Source organism: Pleurodeles waltl, chromosome 10 (genome assembly GCF_031143425.1).
Source record: "Pleurodeles waltl isolate 20211129_DDA chromosome 10, aPleWal1.hap1.20221129, whole genome shotgun sequence".
Taxonomy (NCBI): domain Eukaryota; kingdom Metazoa; phylum Chordata; class Amphibia; order Caudata; family Salamandridae; genus Pleurodeles; species Pleurodeles waltl.
In genome coordinates this window covers 1,021,126,102-1,021,141,395 of record NC_090449.1, presented here as the reverse complement: position 1 = coordinate 1,021,141,395, position 15,294 = coordinate 1,021,126,102, and the positions used below count along the sequence as shown (strand labels likewise).

Here is a 15,294-nt window from a genome sequence, read left to right as displayed (position 1 = left end):
CTGCTCACCACACTATCACAAACAAGAGCATTAGTATTATCTACTTTAGCCTCTGTTAATCCTCTGGGGAACTCCTGGACTCTGTGCACACTATACCTCATTTTGGTATAGTATATACAGAGCCAGGTTCCTACAAGGACGTGCTGATGGTTGCAACAAATTCAAGAATATTCTGAGTTGAATAAAAAACCTGTCCTTCTACATATTTTACTCGTAAGGGGTTCCGCAAACACCCCCCATATTCCTCTCGTGGGGTCAGGACACATCCTACCTAACCCCTTATGACACTTTCTGCCATTTGGTTTGGGTCCAGGGGACTGTATCAATGAGGTAAAATGGCAGCCACAACTCTCTGCTCAGGTTGCGGCCAGCCAATCACGGCATTCGAATTGGCGTGCGCATTCCCATATTAGCTGCGATAGTCACAAATTCGTTGTGATGGATTTGTGGCCCTAGATATACAAATGTCTTCTCCCCTTAATATCTTGAAAACTACTGAATGAATTTACACCAAATAACAAAAGCACAAGCTGCAGAACAAAATCTAGCTTTCTGTCAAATGTTGTGTAATTCCGTCCAGGGGCTCAGGCTGTAGTCGTGTCCAAAACTAATATGGGGATTAACATGGGAAATACACTTTTTTGTCTTCCCCACCCCCTCTTTTTCTTGGCCTCGCTTGACAGGTCACCCCGAACCTTTACCCGTGCAACAAGAATCATAGGCACATTTTGTTTTTTTTGTAATTGGTGAAGATACGTGAAACAACGCCAAAGATATAGGCGATTAAAAAAGTACTTTTCCTATGGAAACATGGTCCTAACTATAACTACCTACTGGCGATCACCCTCTCGATCAAAGCCAATTACTGCCATTAAATGTTTATGGTGGATGTTCAAAAATGATATTTATTTATTTAAGGAGTTTTATAAAGTGGTTACATGTAGCCACATATGTACTTTAGAGCACTGTGAATTTCTAGAGGGAAGGGGATTGATGCTGGGAGATGAAGACTTCCAGAGAAGCAGTTCAGTTGGCTGTACAGGCAGATTAAAGACAGGGTATATAACAGATTTAATTGGAGGGGTTTCTTGTGAGCCACTGGTAGTCCAATGAATTATAGACTATTACTGCTTTTAAATGTTGATGCTAGATGTTCAAATATGAAATGTCTTGTGAGACCTCCAGCTACCAGCCGTAAGCTAACCCGAAATTTAATACGTTTGTCCAAAGCATTTGGCAAAATAATTTGAGAGCCATCGCACCCCAAAAAGCTCAAGTGCCTAAAAGCCACTAAAGAGGCCTTTAGGAGGAATGCTGTAGTTCAACCAATAGACATTGATACAACCACCAGCTGCACATCCACAGAGCAAACATCAGCAAGGGAAAAGTTAATATTATTCCTCCAGCCTCTAGTTTGGACCAAGCCCTGCTTTGAAGGGTTCAGAATCATTTCAGGGTTTAAGAAACTGAGGGTTCATGTAGATGAAACAACTCTCTCGCTAATATAGTCTGGTGCCTGTGTCAATTACTTCCAGCAAAGAGCTAAAGACCAACAGACTCTCCTGAACTCAAAGAACCATCAGGGAACCAACACTCCCAACCAGGCCTGCACCTTTCCACAACTGAAGCAAGAACCCTAAAGCCCCTCTCTCCTGGTCTACACACCCCTATCAAAATCTAAGATCACACAGAAGATCAAGATCTCAGATGACCAATGCCCCCTGGACATTTTTAAGGAAATTCTGGATATTAAATCCATCACAATACCTGCACAGATAACAATCAATGCCATCTTCACTCTTGCTATGATGCAAAATGAAACAAAAACTGCATTCATTAAATCCCTTTTTAAAAACCCAGGTCTGGTCACTACTTAACCATGCTAACTAGACAGCCGGCTTACGTGAAATGTTCTTGTATGTTGAGCATGAATGTCCCAGTTACCAACACCCCAACAGAGACTTTATAATATAGACAGGAAATCCAAGGAAATAGCTGATTTTTGGTCGAGGGTGTTTAAAATGGTCATTATAACCATGTCAAAGCCTCTCCAGTGCTGGTGCTAATGGGAAATATTAGAGATATACCTAAACCAGAGAGATGTTTTGTGACCCTGGTCTGTCCCTGGCCTGTTTTATTGCCAAATGCAGAGTCACCATCACATGAGGAAGAGGCCACCTTCATATGGCGTCAGGCTGGTTAAAGGACTCAACCTAATGTAATGATGCATTGAGACATATGTGGAAACACCAGCAGTCACCTCTCATTCCAGAGGGTATATGGAATACCCTATGACAATACCTATTGGCAAAATTGAGGAGTGAAGAGGATAAATATTTATTGGATGAAGGATAATGAACTAAATAGCCATCATATAGCCTGAAACGCTACTGAAAGTCAACAGAGCGGTTGAGGTCATTTGCCTCAGATGGCTTTGCAAACTTGGCCAAGGACAACTCTTTCTGCACTTGACTCTCAGAGTAGCGAAGACGAGCAGTCACAGACTTCGCAGGTAAGTGGATGGATGGGGTTATTCGAACTCAGAGCTTAATAATCAATGAACAACCCATTAAACAACCCAATAAAGTGACTGTTCAGCCAAGTACTTTCTTTCAAGAAAGTACTTTAATCCTACAATGGTACTCAATATACACACTACTTTGAATAAAAACAAGGCAGTGTCTCTGGGTGCTCTGTTGGTAGGTCCAGAGCCTGTCTCACTCTCTTGCTGTCACCTGTTTCTCTAGGAGTTCTAGGCAACCTCCCCTTTATCACTATGGGTCAACAGGAGTAGCATCAATCCAGCACAGGTGCCGTCAATCACCCCCAGTATGAATGCATGCTCAGACTTGAGTCTCTTACACCTTCAAGGGTCAATCAGATCTGTCAGGGTCACTTTCAGGCTGCCCAGTACTTGTGGTGTACACCTACACACTCCAAAGAGTAAGGACAACCACACTCAGGCAGGTCTGGAGTATCTTTCTCCCAGGTGCTGGGCCCTGTTTGGTGGTCTACCTGCTTTGATTCTGCCTTGTGGTCACCAGGAACTGCAGTCCTGAGATGTCGGGGTCATGTCTGTATTGTTGATAAGTGCCTTCCCACAGGGTTCTTGCAGTCGGCTGCTATAACCTTTGCTGAAGCCAGCTTCCCATTAGGTGTAGCCTCCAAATGCACCTTCAACACTTGGGCAGTTACGGGCAGTGCATGTGCTGCTCATGGATTCAGCAGATGTAGCTCCCATATGCACTGACCATGAATTAGGATGTTGCACACAGACCAGTCACAAATTTGGTAGACTCAGTGCTGCATAGGTCAGCCAGGATTTAATAGATGCCGCGCTGTATGGGTCGATCATGCAACACTCAATCACAGCCTTGACTGGGCCTAGGCAACCACATATTACAGAGTTGTGATTTCTACCTGGAATTATTGGCCAAGTTTGGGAAGGAGGATGTGCCCTCTGAGATCCAGGTCCTCTGGGATCGCTTTCCAGCAGTCTGCTTCTTCTGATCACCCACAACAACTGGAGACATGTTGAACGTCACTCCTTTCTGGACAGTCTCTCCTCCGTCAGTGTAGGCAGGCTCCTTCCCTCTCTCAGCAGAAAGATCAGGGTGATTCAGGACCGGTATGCAGCTTCTCATCAAGAGATCCAAACCCCACCTTAGGTGATATCTATTCACTTCTGGATGACTAGCCATAAGACAGACATCATCTGTGGTTCTACAACAACCTTCTGAGTACTGTGTGGAACACTACCTTCCTTGGTCATAGAGTACTTGGAACAACAAAGGGGAGTAGTGAGTCCCACTTTTATACACTTCTGACAAACAGAAGATGTTGATTCACTGTCTCAATAGTAAAACAGGTCTAGGGTGGTTCTGCTTTCAAGTGTCCTTTCCAAGCTCTTCTTCAATCACAGCCTTTGTGTACTGTGATGCTTCTCACAACAGCAGGGTCATCTCTATTCTGCAACACCCACAACAGAGGCACAAAGAGGTATGAGGTTTATGCACTTGGCCGTCATCAATCCATCTAAAGTACTGAACAGGGAAAAACAAACACCAAGACTTCACCTATAGGCCTCCTCACATTTTTATGATGGAACATGAAGTCTCACAAAGTGTTTAATTTATAATATAATGAGTGCTGGTTCCCAAAGGACTGCTCAAAAGACAGTGGCTGGTGCTATTAAATGTCCCCACACTCAGTATAAATGCTGTGTAGTCCTGAATTCACCGCATCTCATGACTCTTTCATTTACTAAGAGACACTCCCTGCCCCTTTATGTCACTCTTACAGACTCCTGTTTCCTCCCTTGTTGATGGTTTTTCCCCATTCTCTATCTTCCTCTTTCCAGTTTGTGTGTTTTCCTCTCTCTTGGTCTAGGGGAATGTCTGATAAGGAGAAATAAGTGCTGGTGTGCCCCACCGGTACCAAACATGAGGGTCAGGAGTCCCCACCAGCAACCACTGCCTCAAATTAAGCATTGGTCCCATCCCTCACACCCACCATCCACCAAAAAGCATTGCTCTTTAAGACTAATCAGCAGTTCCGTGTTAACCACAAACCTTCTTAGAATATCTAAAGGGGCCCCTTCTCTACTCCCCTGGCTTCAGTGTGAAGGCTTCCTCCCTCAAGCAGCAGAAATTGTGAGCAAGAACACTTCTACTATTGAACAGCACAGTCCTGGGCAAGGTTAGGCCACTGGCCTCCATCACTGTGGCTCACTCATACACACCGTGCATGTACCACATAAGCTAGACACATCAACACACTTAGCAAGTGCTGGGTGTGGTAGGGCGAAGGGCTTGGCAAGTGCAGAGAAGCAGACCTTTACATGAGGGTGTCAGTAGACCTTAATTTCAGTGACTCAGATAGTAAGGTCTGGGTTACACTACTGATTCTAAAACAAGGTTTGTTGCCACCATCGGTCTAAATGCGGAACCCAGTAACAGGGACAGTATTTCTCTGTGTAAAATCAGGGCAGGCTCATGCCTCATTTTACACAGACCCCTCCTGGTCACAGAATAAGTCCAAGACTTCTCAGAGTTAGGGAGCAGCTTAGCCGTCTTGCTACACACTACATTCGCGTGTCATAAGGGCCATTATTTAAAACTTAGGATACCAGAAACTTGCAGTCTGTCACTCAGGGCTGGGGAACATGCTCATTTAACATGCAGAGGACATTCCCGTACCAACAATGCCCCTCTGTTGTGACATGTTACATGTACTTACATAGATGTGCGTCCCAAAAATCTGGGTTCGGTCATGCTGAAGCTGATGATCAAATAAAATTGTGGAAAACACAGTGAAATGCACTGTGTTCCACAGTCATTGCTGAAGAGACGTCCATGTACTTACCTTAACAATATAAATTTACCTTCAGTAAAGATCAGGGAGAGGCGGCAGATTTAGGATGCAGAGAGCAGCTAATATTAAAGTTGAATGAGAAAATTGATGTATGCTAGTAAGTGTCAGCCATGTTGCTTCACTGAGGCACGGGTGAGGACTTTGTTGTGTCTTTGTCAGTGTTACATTGAAAGATAGGGAGCCAAAGCTACAAGTTTGATCCAATTTTTTAAGATGGGTAAGCTCAGCACAGGAGCAAGAGGAGACTTGATCAACATCAGAGGAGCCACCAACAGTCCATTCCCTAATTCTAGCCAGAAAGATGGAAGATACACATGCCAACATTCCTACTGCAGCATTCCCATTCTTTATCAAACTCAATCAAGACACCACACCTTTTATGGAAATAAACAAGGTAGCAGTCTGTGATGCGTCTGCACAGTGCCCTCAATTGTGGTGGCTCACTAGAGCGGGCATTGATGATAAGTGGTTTTCAAACAGTCGTCGGCCATTTAGGACAAAAAGTAAATTACCTTTTCCGCTCAAGAACTGCGTGAACCACTCATCCCAGGAACTGTAATTGGGAAGTATAGACAACCCATTATAGAAGTGGAACATCGACACTGCGGTATCCTTGGGATTTCGGAACACCACCAAAGTCTGTTGGGAAAAAACAAACAGTGAAACCAAGAGCTCACTAAAACTCCTGCAGCCACACCTGTTGATCAAATGGCACCTATTGTTAGTCATGTCATGGGCTGTTCATGGGAGGGTAGTCACCCACAATGAAAGGAGTACTACTTCAGGTGGATAGGGAGCACTGACTCTCTGATGGGCAACATCCAAAACCATATAAAGAACCTGCCAATGGTCTAGTTACACAGGTGTCCTGGACAGGCCAACATAGCAAATTAACAAAATGACAAAAAGTGGATCAGGCCGGCACATAGCTACTGTGTTGGGAAAATTCTAATATACAGCAATGAAACAGTTTTAAAAAGGTGGGTGGGGGTCCAACATCAAAGTAACTGTGTATTAATCAGAATAGTACATTAAGTTTAATGAAGCAATCAGTATACAAAGAACAAATGTTCTGCTGGCAGCTAAAGGAAATCACCAACATATATGAAAACAAGGAAGTCACAGAGGCCCATACAGTTTGTTTCCGGGTTACAGGCTTCGAAGCACACCTGCGCAGTGCAGCACAGTCTCAGTCTATAGGTAAATGTTCACTTGTCTTCATTAAACTCCTGTATCAGTGGAAGACGTGTACACAGAAGCACAGTCCACCTGGATCCATGGCCTGCATAGCCTGGGACCAAACCGCCCTCTGCAGGATGCTGAATCATCTTTGTTTTCAAAACTACATTACATCAACAAAATTATAAATTAAAATCATCAAATCAGTTGTAAAACGATAATAGATGACTGTAGTTCAAGGAAATTCAAAATCACAGAAGCAATGGTGAACTGTTATAAAGTTGCCTTAAAATAAAGTCAAGCAAAATTAGTTCTCCCATAAAGGGAGAATCCAGCGCCCTTGCCAAGCCAGGGAAAGGTCAGGGAAGTTCTGAACAGAGCACAGGATAACGAGGTTCTGCTGGAAATCCTCTGAAAGGCATCTGAGAAAGCATCTGGACTCTCACCTACTCAACCTTAAAGTGCATACTTCTAATAACTGACACTTGAGACATCTAAACATGATTGCCCCACAAAGGGCCAATCAGTTTCAGATGCTACAAAATTATCCTGCATGCCACCAGACAACTGATCGCTCTTGTATGGAAACATAGCATAGCCCAGTGGTTCAACCAATTGTGGAACGTGCTCTCTATGGAGCAACTCACGCACTTCCTAGAAAGGACCGATAAAGAATTTCAGATGACATGGGCACCACTAATACAATACCTCACTCGCATAGAATCCTTCCCCCCCACGACTTAGGGCCCAGCAACTCTTCCCCGACCAGTAATACCCTTAACACAACTCAAGCCTTTGCAGAAAATGGCCCACTCTGAATGCTAGAACATACAGGCCTGTTTTGATGGGTCATCTCCCAACCCTTTAATGTCTGCCGGTCTTTGCACATGGACTTTAGGAATTAACACCACTGTTGATACATAATGTTGGTTTTATTCTACTGTGCTTCTGTTTCTTTTCTTAGAGCTTACCTCCACTTTCCCTTCTCTCTTCCCTGTGAAGTCACTGACACTTGAGGATACAAGAGCTTTCTTACTTTGTTCTTCTTACCTTCCTCATTCATAAATACAGCAAAAGAACCTATGATCAATTTGTCTCGTACAACTACCACGCTATAGCCTTCGAGGCGAGAATGTTTACCACCTCTACACTATATGATGCAGAATCACCTATGTTAAAATTGTAATAAAAAGATTCAAACAAAAACATATACTACACAATGATACTTCCCTAAATATCCTTCAGTTCTACAGTTATCTGCAACATAATGAGATGCATTTGGTCCAAGCAGTTCCCTGCAGGTGCTTGATAGAGCATTAACAAAAACTTTCACATGGGAACATAAAACAAAAGATACACCATCTGATATTCCTAGTTCAAGTTCTCCTTGAATAAAGAAAGAAATGCACATGACATGAAGCAAGATGGCAACCAGAACATTTGCCATATTATAATAAGACCTACATTAGCTATGGTGAATCTAAACGCAAGTAATACACAGTAAATACATTTGCATGGAGCACAGGTTAATGTCGATATGAATGGAAAAAGTTTAATATGAATAAATTACCATCACCAAAAAAGGAACAATAAAAGAAGTGTGACTGCATTGTTGGGGATCCAATGCCTGGAAAAGACAGCCATATTCAAACAGATTGCAAATGCACAGCTGAATGAGTGGGTTCTGCAGGGCAGGGATTGCTCAGCAGTTCATGGCTAAGACAATGATGTTGCAATCATCGAACAGAAGATGAAGAGGGTAAAGTAGAAATTCGAGTTTATTCTGTGACCAACAGCACAGAGCCATACCGGTCATGTCTCAGCTCAGACCCCAACATCTCACTGGAATTTCCATGGAATAACAGCTTCCCTAATTCCAATACTGAATGTTCACTCAAAAAATTCCAAAGTAAGGTGGCCTAGACAGGGAAAACATGGCAAGTTACTGGAATGAACATGGACAATCTCTGTACTGAAAGTACTACACAGGCCTGCAGGGATTGGCTTCTCAACAGCTATCAACTAGGTTACACAGGACCATCTGCACAATCTAAAGTCCTGGCCTCTGGCAGCAGATTTACCTCTACCTTAGAAAACTATGACATTTGGAGCTTAGTGCAGCAGAGATATCCCTTAAGTGGTGCAGCTCCTATTGCTTGACTAAATAACTAAATAAACCTGGAATAAACCAGCGAGAGGACCAGGATTGCAAAGAGAGTCAGCAAGGTGCTCATAACTCCAAGCTTGAAACCGAGACTCTCAGCAGAGTGTCTAACCTCCATCTCTCCAGCGCACTATCTCAGAGGTCCAACAGAGGCAGCACCAGGGCCTCTCTGTATCCACTCTTTGTCGCTATTTTTACCAAGTTGTATTGCTTTCAGTTCGGCACTAGATGTGATCTTTACTTACTGAACTTATTCTAGGCATGAGCCTAAGTCCTATAGCCAACCCCTGCTGCCAACAGCTGAAGGAGGGGACAGCAAAGCAAAGGTTGTGAAAGGGCCTGGTCACCAGGCCCTGTTGCCAACCTCCAGTTGCCTGCAAAGAGTTGAGCTAGGGCCTAATCAATCTCAATGTCAAGATGTTGGCCAAGATCTGAGAAGGGTGCGGCTTGATCTTATCCATGCCTCAAAAGTGGGTTTTATGCCTGACTACTTTCCGCAAACCCATTCACATTCACATCCGCATGTGCTGCGATGAAGAGGAATGCCCCCAGGATGGTTTCTTGCAATATCACTCAACATGAAGAATGCTTCAAGTAGGGATATCTTTTCTTATCAATGAAGTGACGGAGACTGGAACAACCCTACACTCATACAGTGCCAGATTCTTTGCATTTCTGAAAGGACAGCGGGCAGGCCTGCCACACCCCCCTCTACTTTTCATGCTACCAATGAAACCTTTGTCGGCAGCAATAAGCCAGTCTGTAAATATCAATCTCCAGCAAGGGTTCATGGCATTCATGTATGCCAATGGCATTGTATTAACACTACTGGGGACTAGACCTGTCATCCTACACTTCTTGTCAGGAATGAAAGAACTTGTAGCATTCTGAGCCTACAAGATGAACGCAGGAAAGAGAAAAAGCCTCCCTGTGTCAAGGCGCAGCACAACTGCAGTAGTGAAGGCTTACAGGTGTAAGCAGGAGCTGGCTAATCATAAATATCTGTGTGTATTGATGGACACAGTCTTGAAAGTACCAAGTGTGACTGTGACTTCATCAGAGGGGCAGAGTAAATGTATCTTTCCAGGTCAGAGTGTAAGTAGGTAACATGGTGAGGGTACCTTGATATAATTAAGTCCTTCACAGGCTTCCTTTGCTTGTCTTAAAGACAGTATTGAGCATTAGTCATTGTATTAGGTCTTCTTTTCTGTGTTCCAGTGATCCAGTTTCTGGGCCACCACACTACAACTCCCACCGTGCCCAGCATGAAAACGTGCTCCCTCAAGTGACCCGTCTCGCTTCTTCATCAGCTGCTCCTCTCGCAATGTAGAGCAATCCACTAAAGACAGTGGCTAGCTCCAGGCTTCTAAAGGCTGCTAAAAGCACGGAGCTCCAAAATTCCAATGTCCGTCTCACAGCAACAGCTGTGAAAAAATGCCTTACGAAGCCCGAGGGGATTCCAATCCCCTCGGGCTCCATAAGGCTTTTATTTGATTTGTTAGAACATTCTGCTCTCTAGTGGGGAAATGCTCTAATAGCCTTACTGCCCCACATAGCTGGGCTACACCGGCATTAAAGGCCCGCTCTTTTAAAATTGGAGCAGGCCTTTAAAGGCTGGTACAGCCCGCCCCGGCGGGCTATAAGGTCTATTAGACCATTAGAATGTAGAGCGTTCCATTGAAGAAAACAGAGTAGCTCTGGTTTTCTAATGGTTGGTAGAAGCCCTGAGCTCCAACGTTCCAATGTTTGCCTTTTACAGCTGTTGCTGTGAACAAAGGCCTCACGGAGCACTGTGGGGCAGAATGTTCTAATAGCCTTATGGCCCGCCTTTGGCTAGGGACTTTAACCCTGAAGCAGGCCTTTAATGGCTGGTATAGCCCGCTTATGCTTGAGGTATCACCCCTGCAGTTTATTGACCTGATTAAATGCCTAGTTAGCTGCTCACAAGATTTAGAATCTACAGATTCTGCCCCTCGGTTACCAGAAACAGCGAGAAGAGCTTGTTCTGCTCCATGCTCTGCACTGAGTGAACCTCTCCTGGACCAGAAGAACAAGATTATTGCCTATCAGAAGCTGGTGATTTCACTTCTTTCTGCAAAATGTTTGAAAGCAGAAGAGAGGGACTCTAGTTAAAATGTATAGTTGGCTCAGCGCTGCCTTTTTTCCACAAGAGGCACCCAATGTTTTCTCCAAGATAAAGGTGAATCATCCGTGAAGAGGCCTGCTGCTGAGGTCGGGCAGAGACCAATGTCGTTAAGAGCTTTTGAGAGGATAAGGGCTGGGCGACGGTCCAGTCAGGATCCAGATTTATCAAAGAAAACTGCGCAAACCACAGAGGATGGACTAAAGAGAACGAGAGAGCGGAGTAAAGTGACTGAGTTCAATAAAGTGAGTGACGTGAGGGGAGTAAAGTGAGTAAGTGCAGTAAACAGGGTGAATGGACAGAATGGAGTAAGGAAGCAGAATAAAGTTAGTGACACAAGTGGAGTAGAGTGAGTGCAGTAAATTCAGTGGTATGAGCGGAGTAAAGTGTGTAAGTGGAGTCAACAGCGTGATTGGACGGAATAAAGTTAGTGACCCGAGTGGAGTAAAGTGAGTGACGAGAGGGGGAAAAGTGAGTGAGTGCAGTAAAGTCAGTGACGTGAGTGGAGTAAAGTGTGCAAATGGAGTAAACAGGTTGAATGGATGGAATAGAGCAAGGAAGCAGAGTAAAGTTAGTGATGTGAGTGGATTGAAGTGAGTGACATGAGGGGAGTAAAGTATGTAAATGGAGTAAACAGGGTGAATGGACGGAATAGAGTAAGGAAGCAGAATAAAGTTAGTGATGTGAGTGAAGTGAAGTGAGTGTCGTGAGGGGAGTAAAGTGAGTGACTGCAGTAAAGTGAGTGACATAAGTGAAGTAAAGTGAATGAGTGGGTACACAGGGTGAATGGACAGAATAGAGTAATGAAGCAGTGTACAGTTAGTAACGTGAGTGGAGTAAGCTGAGTGTACAGAGTGAAGTGAGTGAGCGTGGGTGTGAAATCCTCATTATCAGGTCTACAGCTTGAGCTGTGGGTGTTGTAAAAGTGTCATTTAGTGAAGACAATGCAGTATTGGCAGGACCTGTGGAATTATGCAATTGTGCTGCAGCAGCATTTTCCGCTTAATTATGGTTATGCCGGATTTGGCACATAACTAATCATCTGCTGCATAATTTGCAGATTTGAACAAAAAATAGCTAAAAACACAGGCACGCACCTTCTTAAAGGTTGACTGGTCAACTGCTGTATTTGGGTGTCAAACAAGTACTAATGAGGTCAAACCTTTGCCCAGATAGTTAATATGTGTAAAAATACAAAATAAGGTGATAATACTATCACAAAATGTGCCGCATTATGCTGAACAGTTTACCTTTTCTTCCTGAATAATTTACTAAACACTGCCCTATAATTTGGTCCTCCTCTGTTGCATAATTCCAGTGTTTCTGATTATAGTAAAGTTCTTTTTAGGTCGAGCGTAAGCGTTCGACCTGGTGTATACTTAAGTTTACTTATACTGTGAGTTAAAGCGATTTCATTTGTTGGTTGCGGTAACCTTTAAAAAATCTTGCTTGCTAGTGGTCAGTTCTGCCTTTTTCTCCCTCCATTTTCTGTTTCAGAGCAGTGGTCAACTACTGTATTGTTCCACTTTGGTTTCTTTATCTGTTGCTGTGGCAGACTATTTTTATACATTTCTTTGCCTTTCACTGTGCGTGTGTGCATGTTTTAGGCTGGTAGCTGGCTGCGTTTTATTGCAGCATTACGTTCCTCCCACCTCCTCCCATGTCGCTGGCATTTGTTTTGGCTTTATTCCAGTGCTGTCCTAGTACCTGGCTCCTAAAATAAGCTTATTTTACTAAATAAACGGCTCCTAGAATAAGCTTTGTTTACTAAACAAACACCATATGCGCTCGCATCACATCGCAGAGAGTCTCTCTCGCTCTCCAGGGACCTACCCTGCCAGCACTCATAACATCGCACACAGGGCATTGCTTATCTCCTTTATCGAGGACATAAATATTCTCAGGCTGCTCTGCTAACTTCATTAAGTTTGTTGAAATGCAAGGCAAAAATTGTTGTTGTATTTATTACTCTCAACCACTGTTAGGAAGACGTTATATATTTTCTTTGGCCATCCTAAAAATCGATAGAACTTCACTCACTATTACATTACAGAAATACACAATAGGCCTAACATTACTATTTTCAGTAAACAATTGTGAGAACAAAAAGGAATTGCAGGAGATCCTAACAACTTGCAACGGGATGCGGTCAAATTATGAAGCAGTTTGTGCGAATGGATCAAGGTAGCTCCGTCCATCTGTGGTTTCATGAGAATCGAACAAAGACAACACCCCTCCAAGTGCGATGTTGTGAATATCACATATTGTTACAGTGAAAATCTTATTATGGCCTTTGGAAAATCACTTAAAGTATAGATATTAGCCGGTTTTCTATTTTTGGCTTTTGTTTACAGGTTGTAATGCAGTATGTCCACTGGAGGGAGCTATTGCCATGCAAACTGACTTTTTGCTTTCTAGTTTACTAAACAAAATTGTACGTTGGATTTCGAAGCACTCTGGGCTTGTTAGTTTTGTCTTGGAAGAACACTCACTATATCACTGTTAGTATTGTTTTTTTGATACCGCTCTACCATATTCGGCCCAAATTTAAACAAAAATCTTTTGCAAACTTATTGTGTGTCACAAACAAAACGTGATTGAAGCCAGGACCACTGTGCGGCAATGGAAACCCAAATTATGTGGCAGGATTGAGTACATTAAACAGCAATGGAAGACAAATTGTTTGCTTTATGCGGTAAAGGCAAATTAAAACACACATTCAGTGATATTATTATACGCATAGTTTGACTAACCTTGCGTTGTAAAGGTACTGAAGGTAATTGGTTTTCAGCATCAATGTAACAAACATGTTTGTGTGTTAATTAACTGTTTTCCCTCTTTATATAGTAGAGGTGGGTGAGCCGCAGAAAGTTCGAGCCAGAGTAGAGCCTGGCACTGGCTCAGCTCAAGGTCCTGTTGAAACCTCAACCCCACAACAATCTGAGCTTTACTGTGGCCTCTCCCTGCCACCCTCTCTCTACTCTCAGGTACAAAGATGCAAAAACAAAGCATTAACATTTGAGATAACAAGGAAAGACAAATTGCCATTTATTGTATGATTTGTACAAAGGGAAATGAGAAAACCTGGACTAATTGTGGCTTTGTCACTTAACCAAATTGCGTGATCTTAGGAAAATATTTTATTTTGCCTATCCTTTTTTTCACTATCACATATGTAAGCATCTTCATACATGCAATTTCAGAATATCAGCTGCACAGAAACCTATTGTATTTGAATTCATAGACTAGAACTGTCTTTTCTCTTAGTTCACTAATGGCACTGTCGTCAGGGTGGGGACGAGAGCAGGAATAATGCTAAGCTCATGTTTAAAATCCATCACTTTTACTAAGTACTTCTCAGTGCAGTGTTGTAATGTGACATATTAATGTCAAAGCTTCCACATGTTAAAAATAAGGACTTTTTTTAATTCTGAAGAGGCTTTATCATAATTTACGTGATATTTGTTGTACTGTTTACATTGCAAACATTTTCAGGGCTCGGCTTGTGTAGGGTCTCTTAGAGCCAAGCCAGACCGTTGGCTTGGCTCGCCCTGTTAATTTGTTGGCTCCCCCACCTCTATTACATAGTACATTTGTAAGTATGCATTAGCTGAGGATACAATGCTGAAGTTGATAGGACCGGAGTTGGTTGGATTTTTGCCCCACCAGCTCCAGTGACCTTTCTTCACAGAACTGTTTCATACTATTATTTGCCAACGTATATTTATTTACTCCTGGCAAGTTTGGTGCAGATTCATCAGGGCGCAGTGTCAAAGTTATAGCAAGGGTTCCAAAATATTTTATTTCTACCCCATGGAAGCTGTCATTTGTGACCTTTTGAAAAACTTAGAACTAGAATAGTTGAGCGAAATAAAAAAAATCTACAGAATATAGTGTTGTGGGAGTTCTAACTGCTTGGACCATTAACAGCGCATCCCTAAGGCATACAACATACCTAAAATTCTCTCAGGTGTGCCCAGTAGTATTATTCACTGTTTGGGTTTGCAAACTCTCCTTACACTGCATATTGTGATCAGTTTGTAAGCCCCCCCAAAAAGACATTCTTTGACAATAAGGCCCTCATTATGACATTGGGGGTAAATCCCACTTACCGTCATGCTGACTGTCGCCAACATCCCGCTCTACGGCGGATATCCGTTCATCATATTATGAGACACACACACACCAATCCGTCACTATTCAGCCACAGACACAAGTCCGCCACACCAAAGGTCAGTGATAAACTGGCGGTATCCAAAACCCCACCGTTACGCCAACAGAACAACGCCCACAACATTATGACCCACGAATCACCACGGCGGACATTCAATGGCGGTAAACCATTGGCGGTACATACCACTGCGCTCAAAATACGCACAATCAAACAAAACTACACCACATTTGACAATTCAAACTACACACACCTGACATCAAT

At 43.1% G+C, this 15,294-nt stretch overlaps 1 protein-coding gene across 1 annotated transcript in view; it reads right to left on the bottom strand.

The window, feature by feature from the left end:
* The window catches only part of LOC138262152 (sulfotransferase 6B1-like), a 125,955-nt gene that overhangs the window by 22,065 nt on the left and 88,596 nt on the right, over positions 1 to 15,294 (bottom strand). The window contains exon 4 of the mRNA XM_069211941.1: positions 5,886 to 6,012. Coding sequence (XP_069068042.1) covers positions 5,886 to 6,012 — 127 coding nt within the window. The remainder of the gene's footprint in view (positions 1 to 5,885; positions 6,013 to 15,294) is intronic.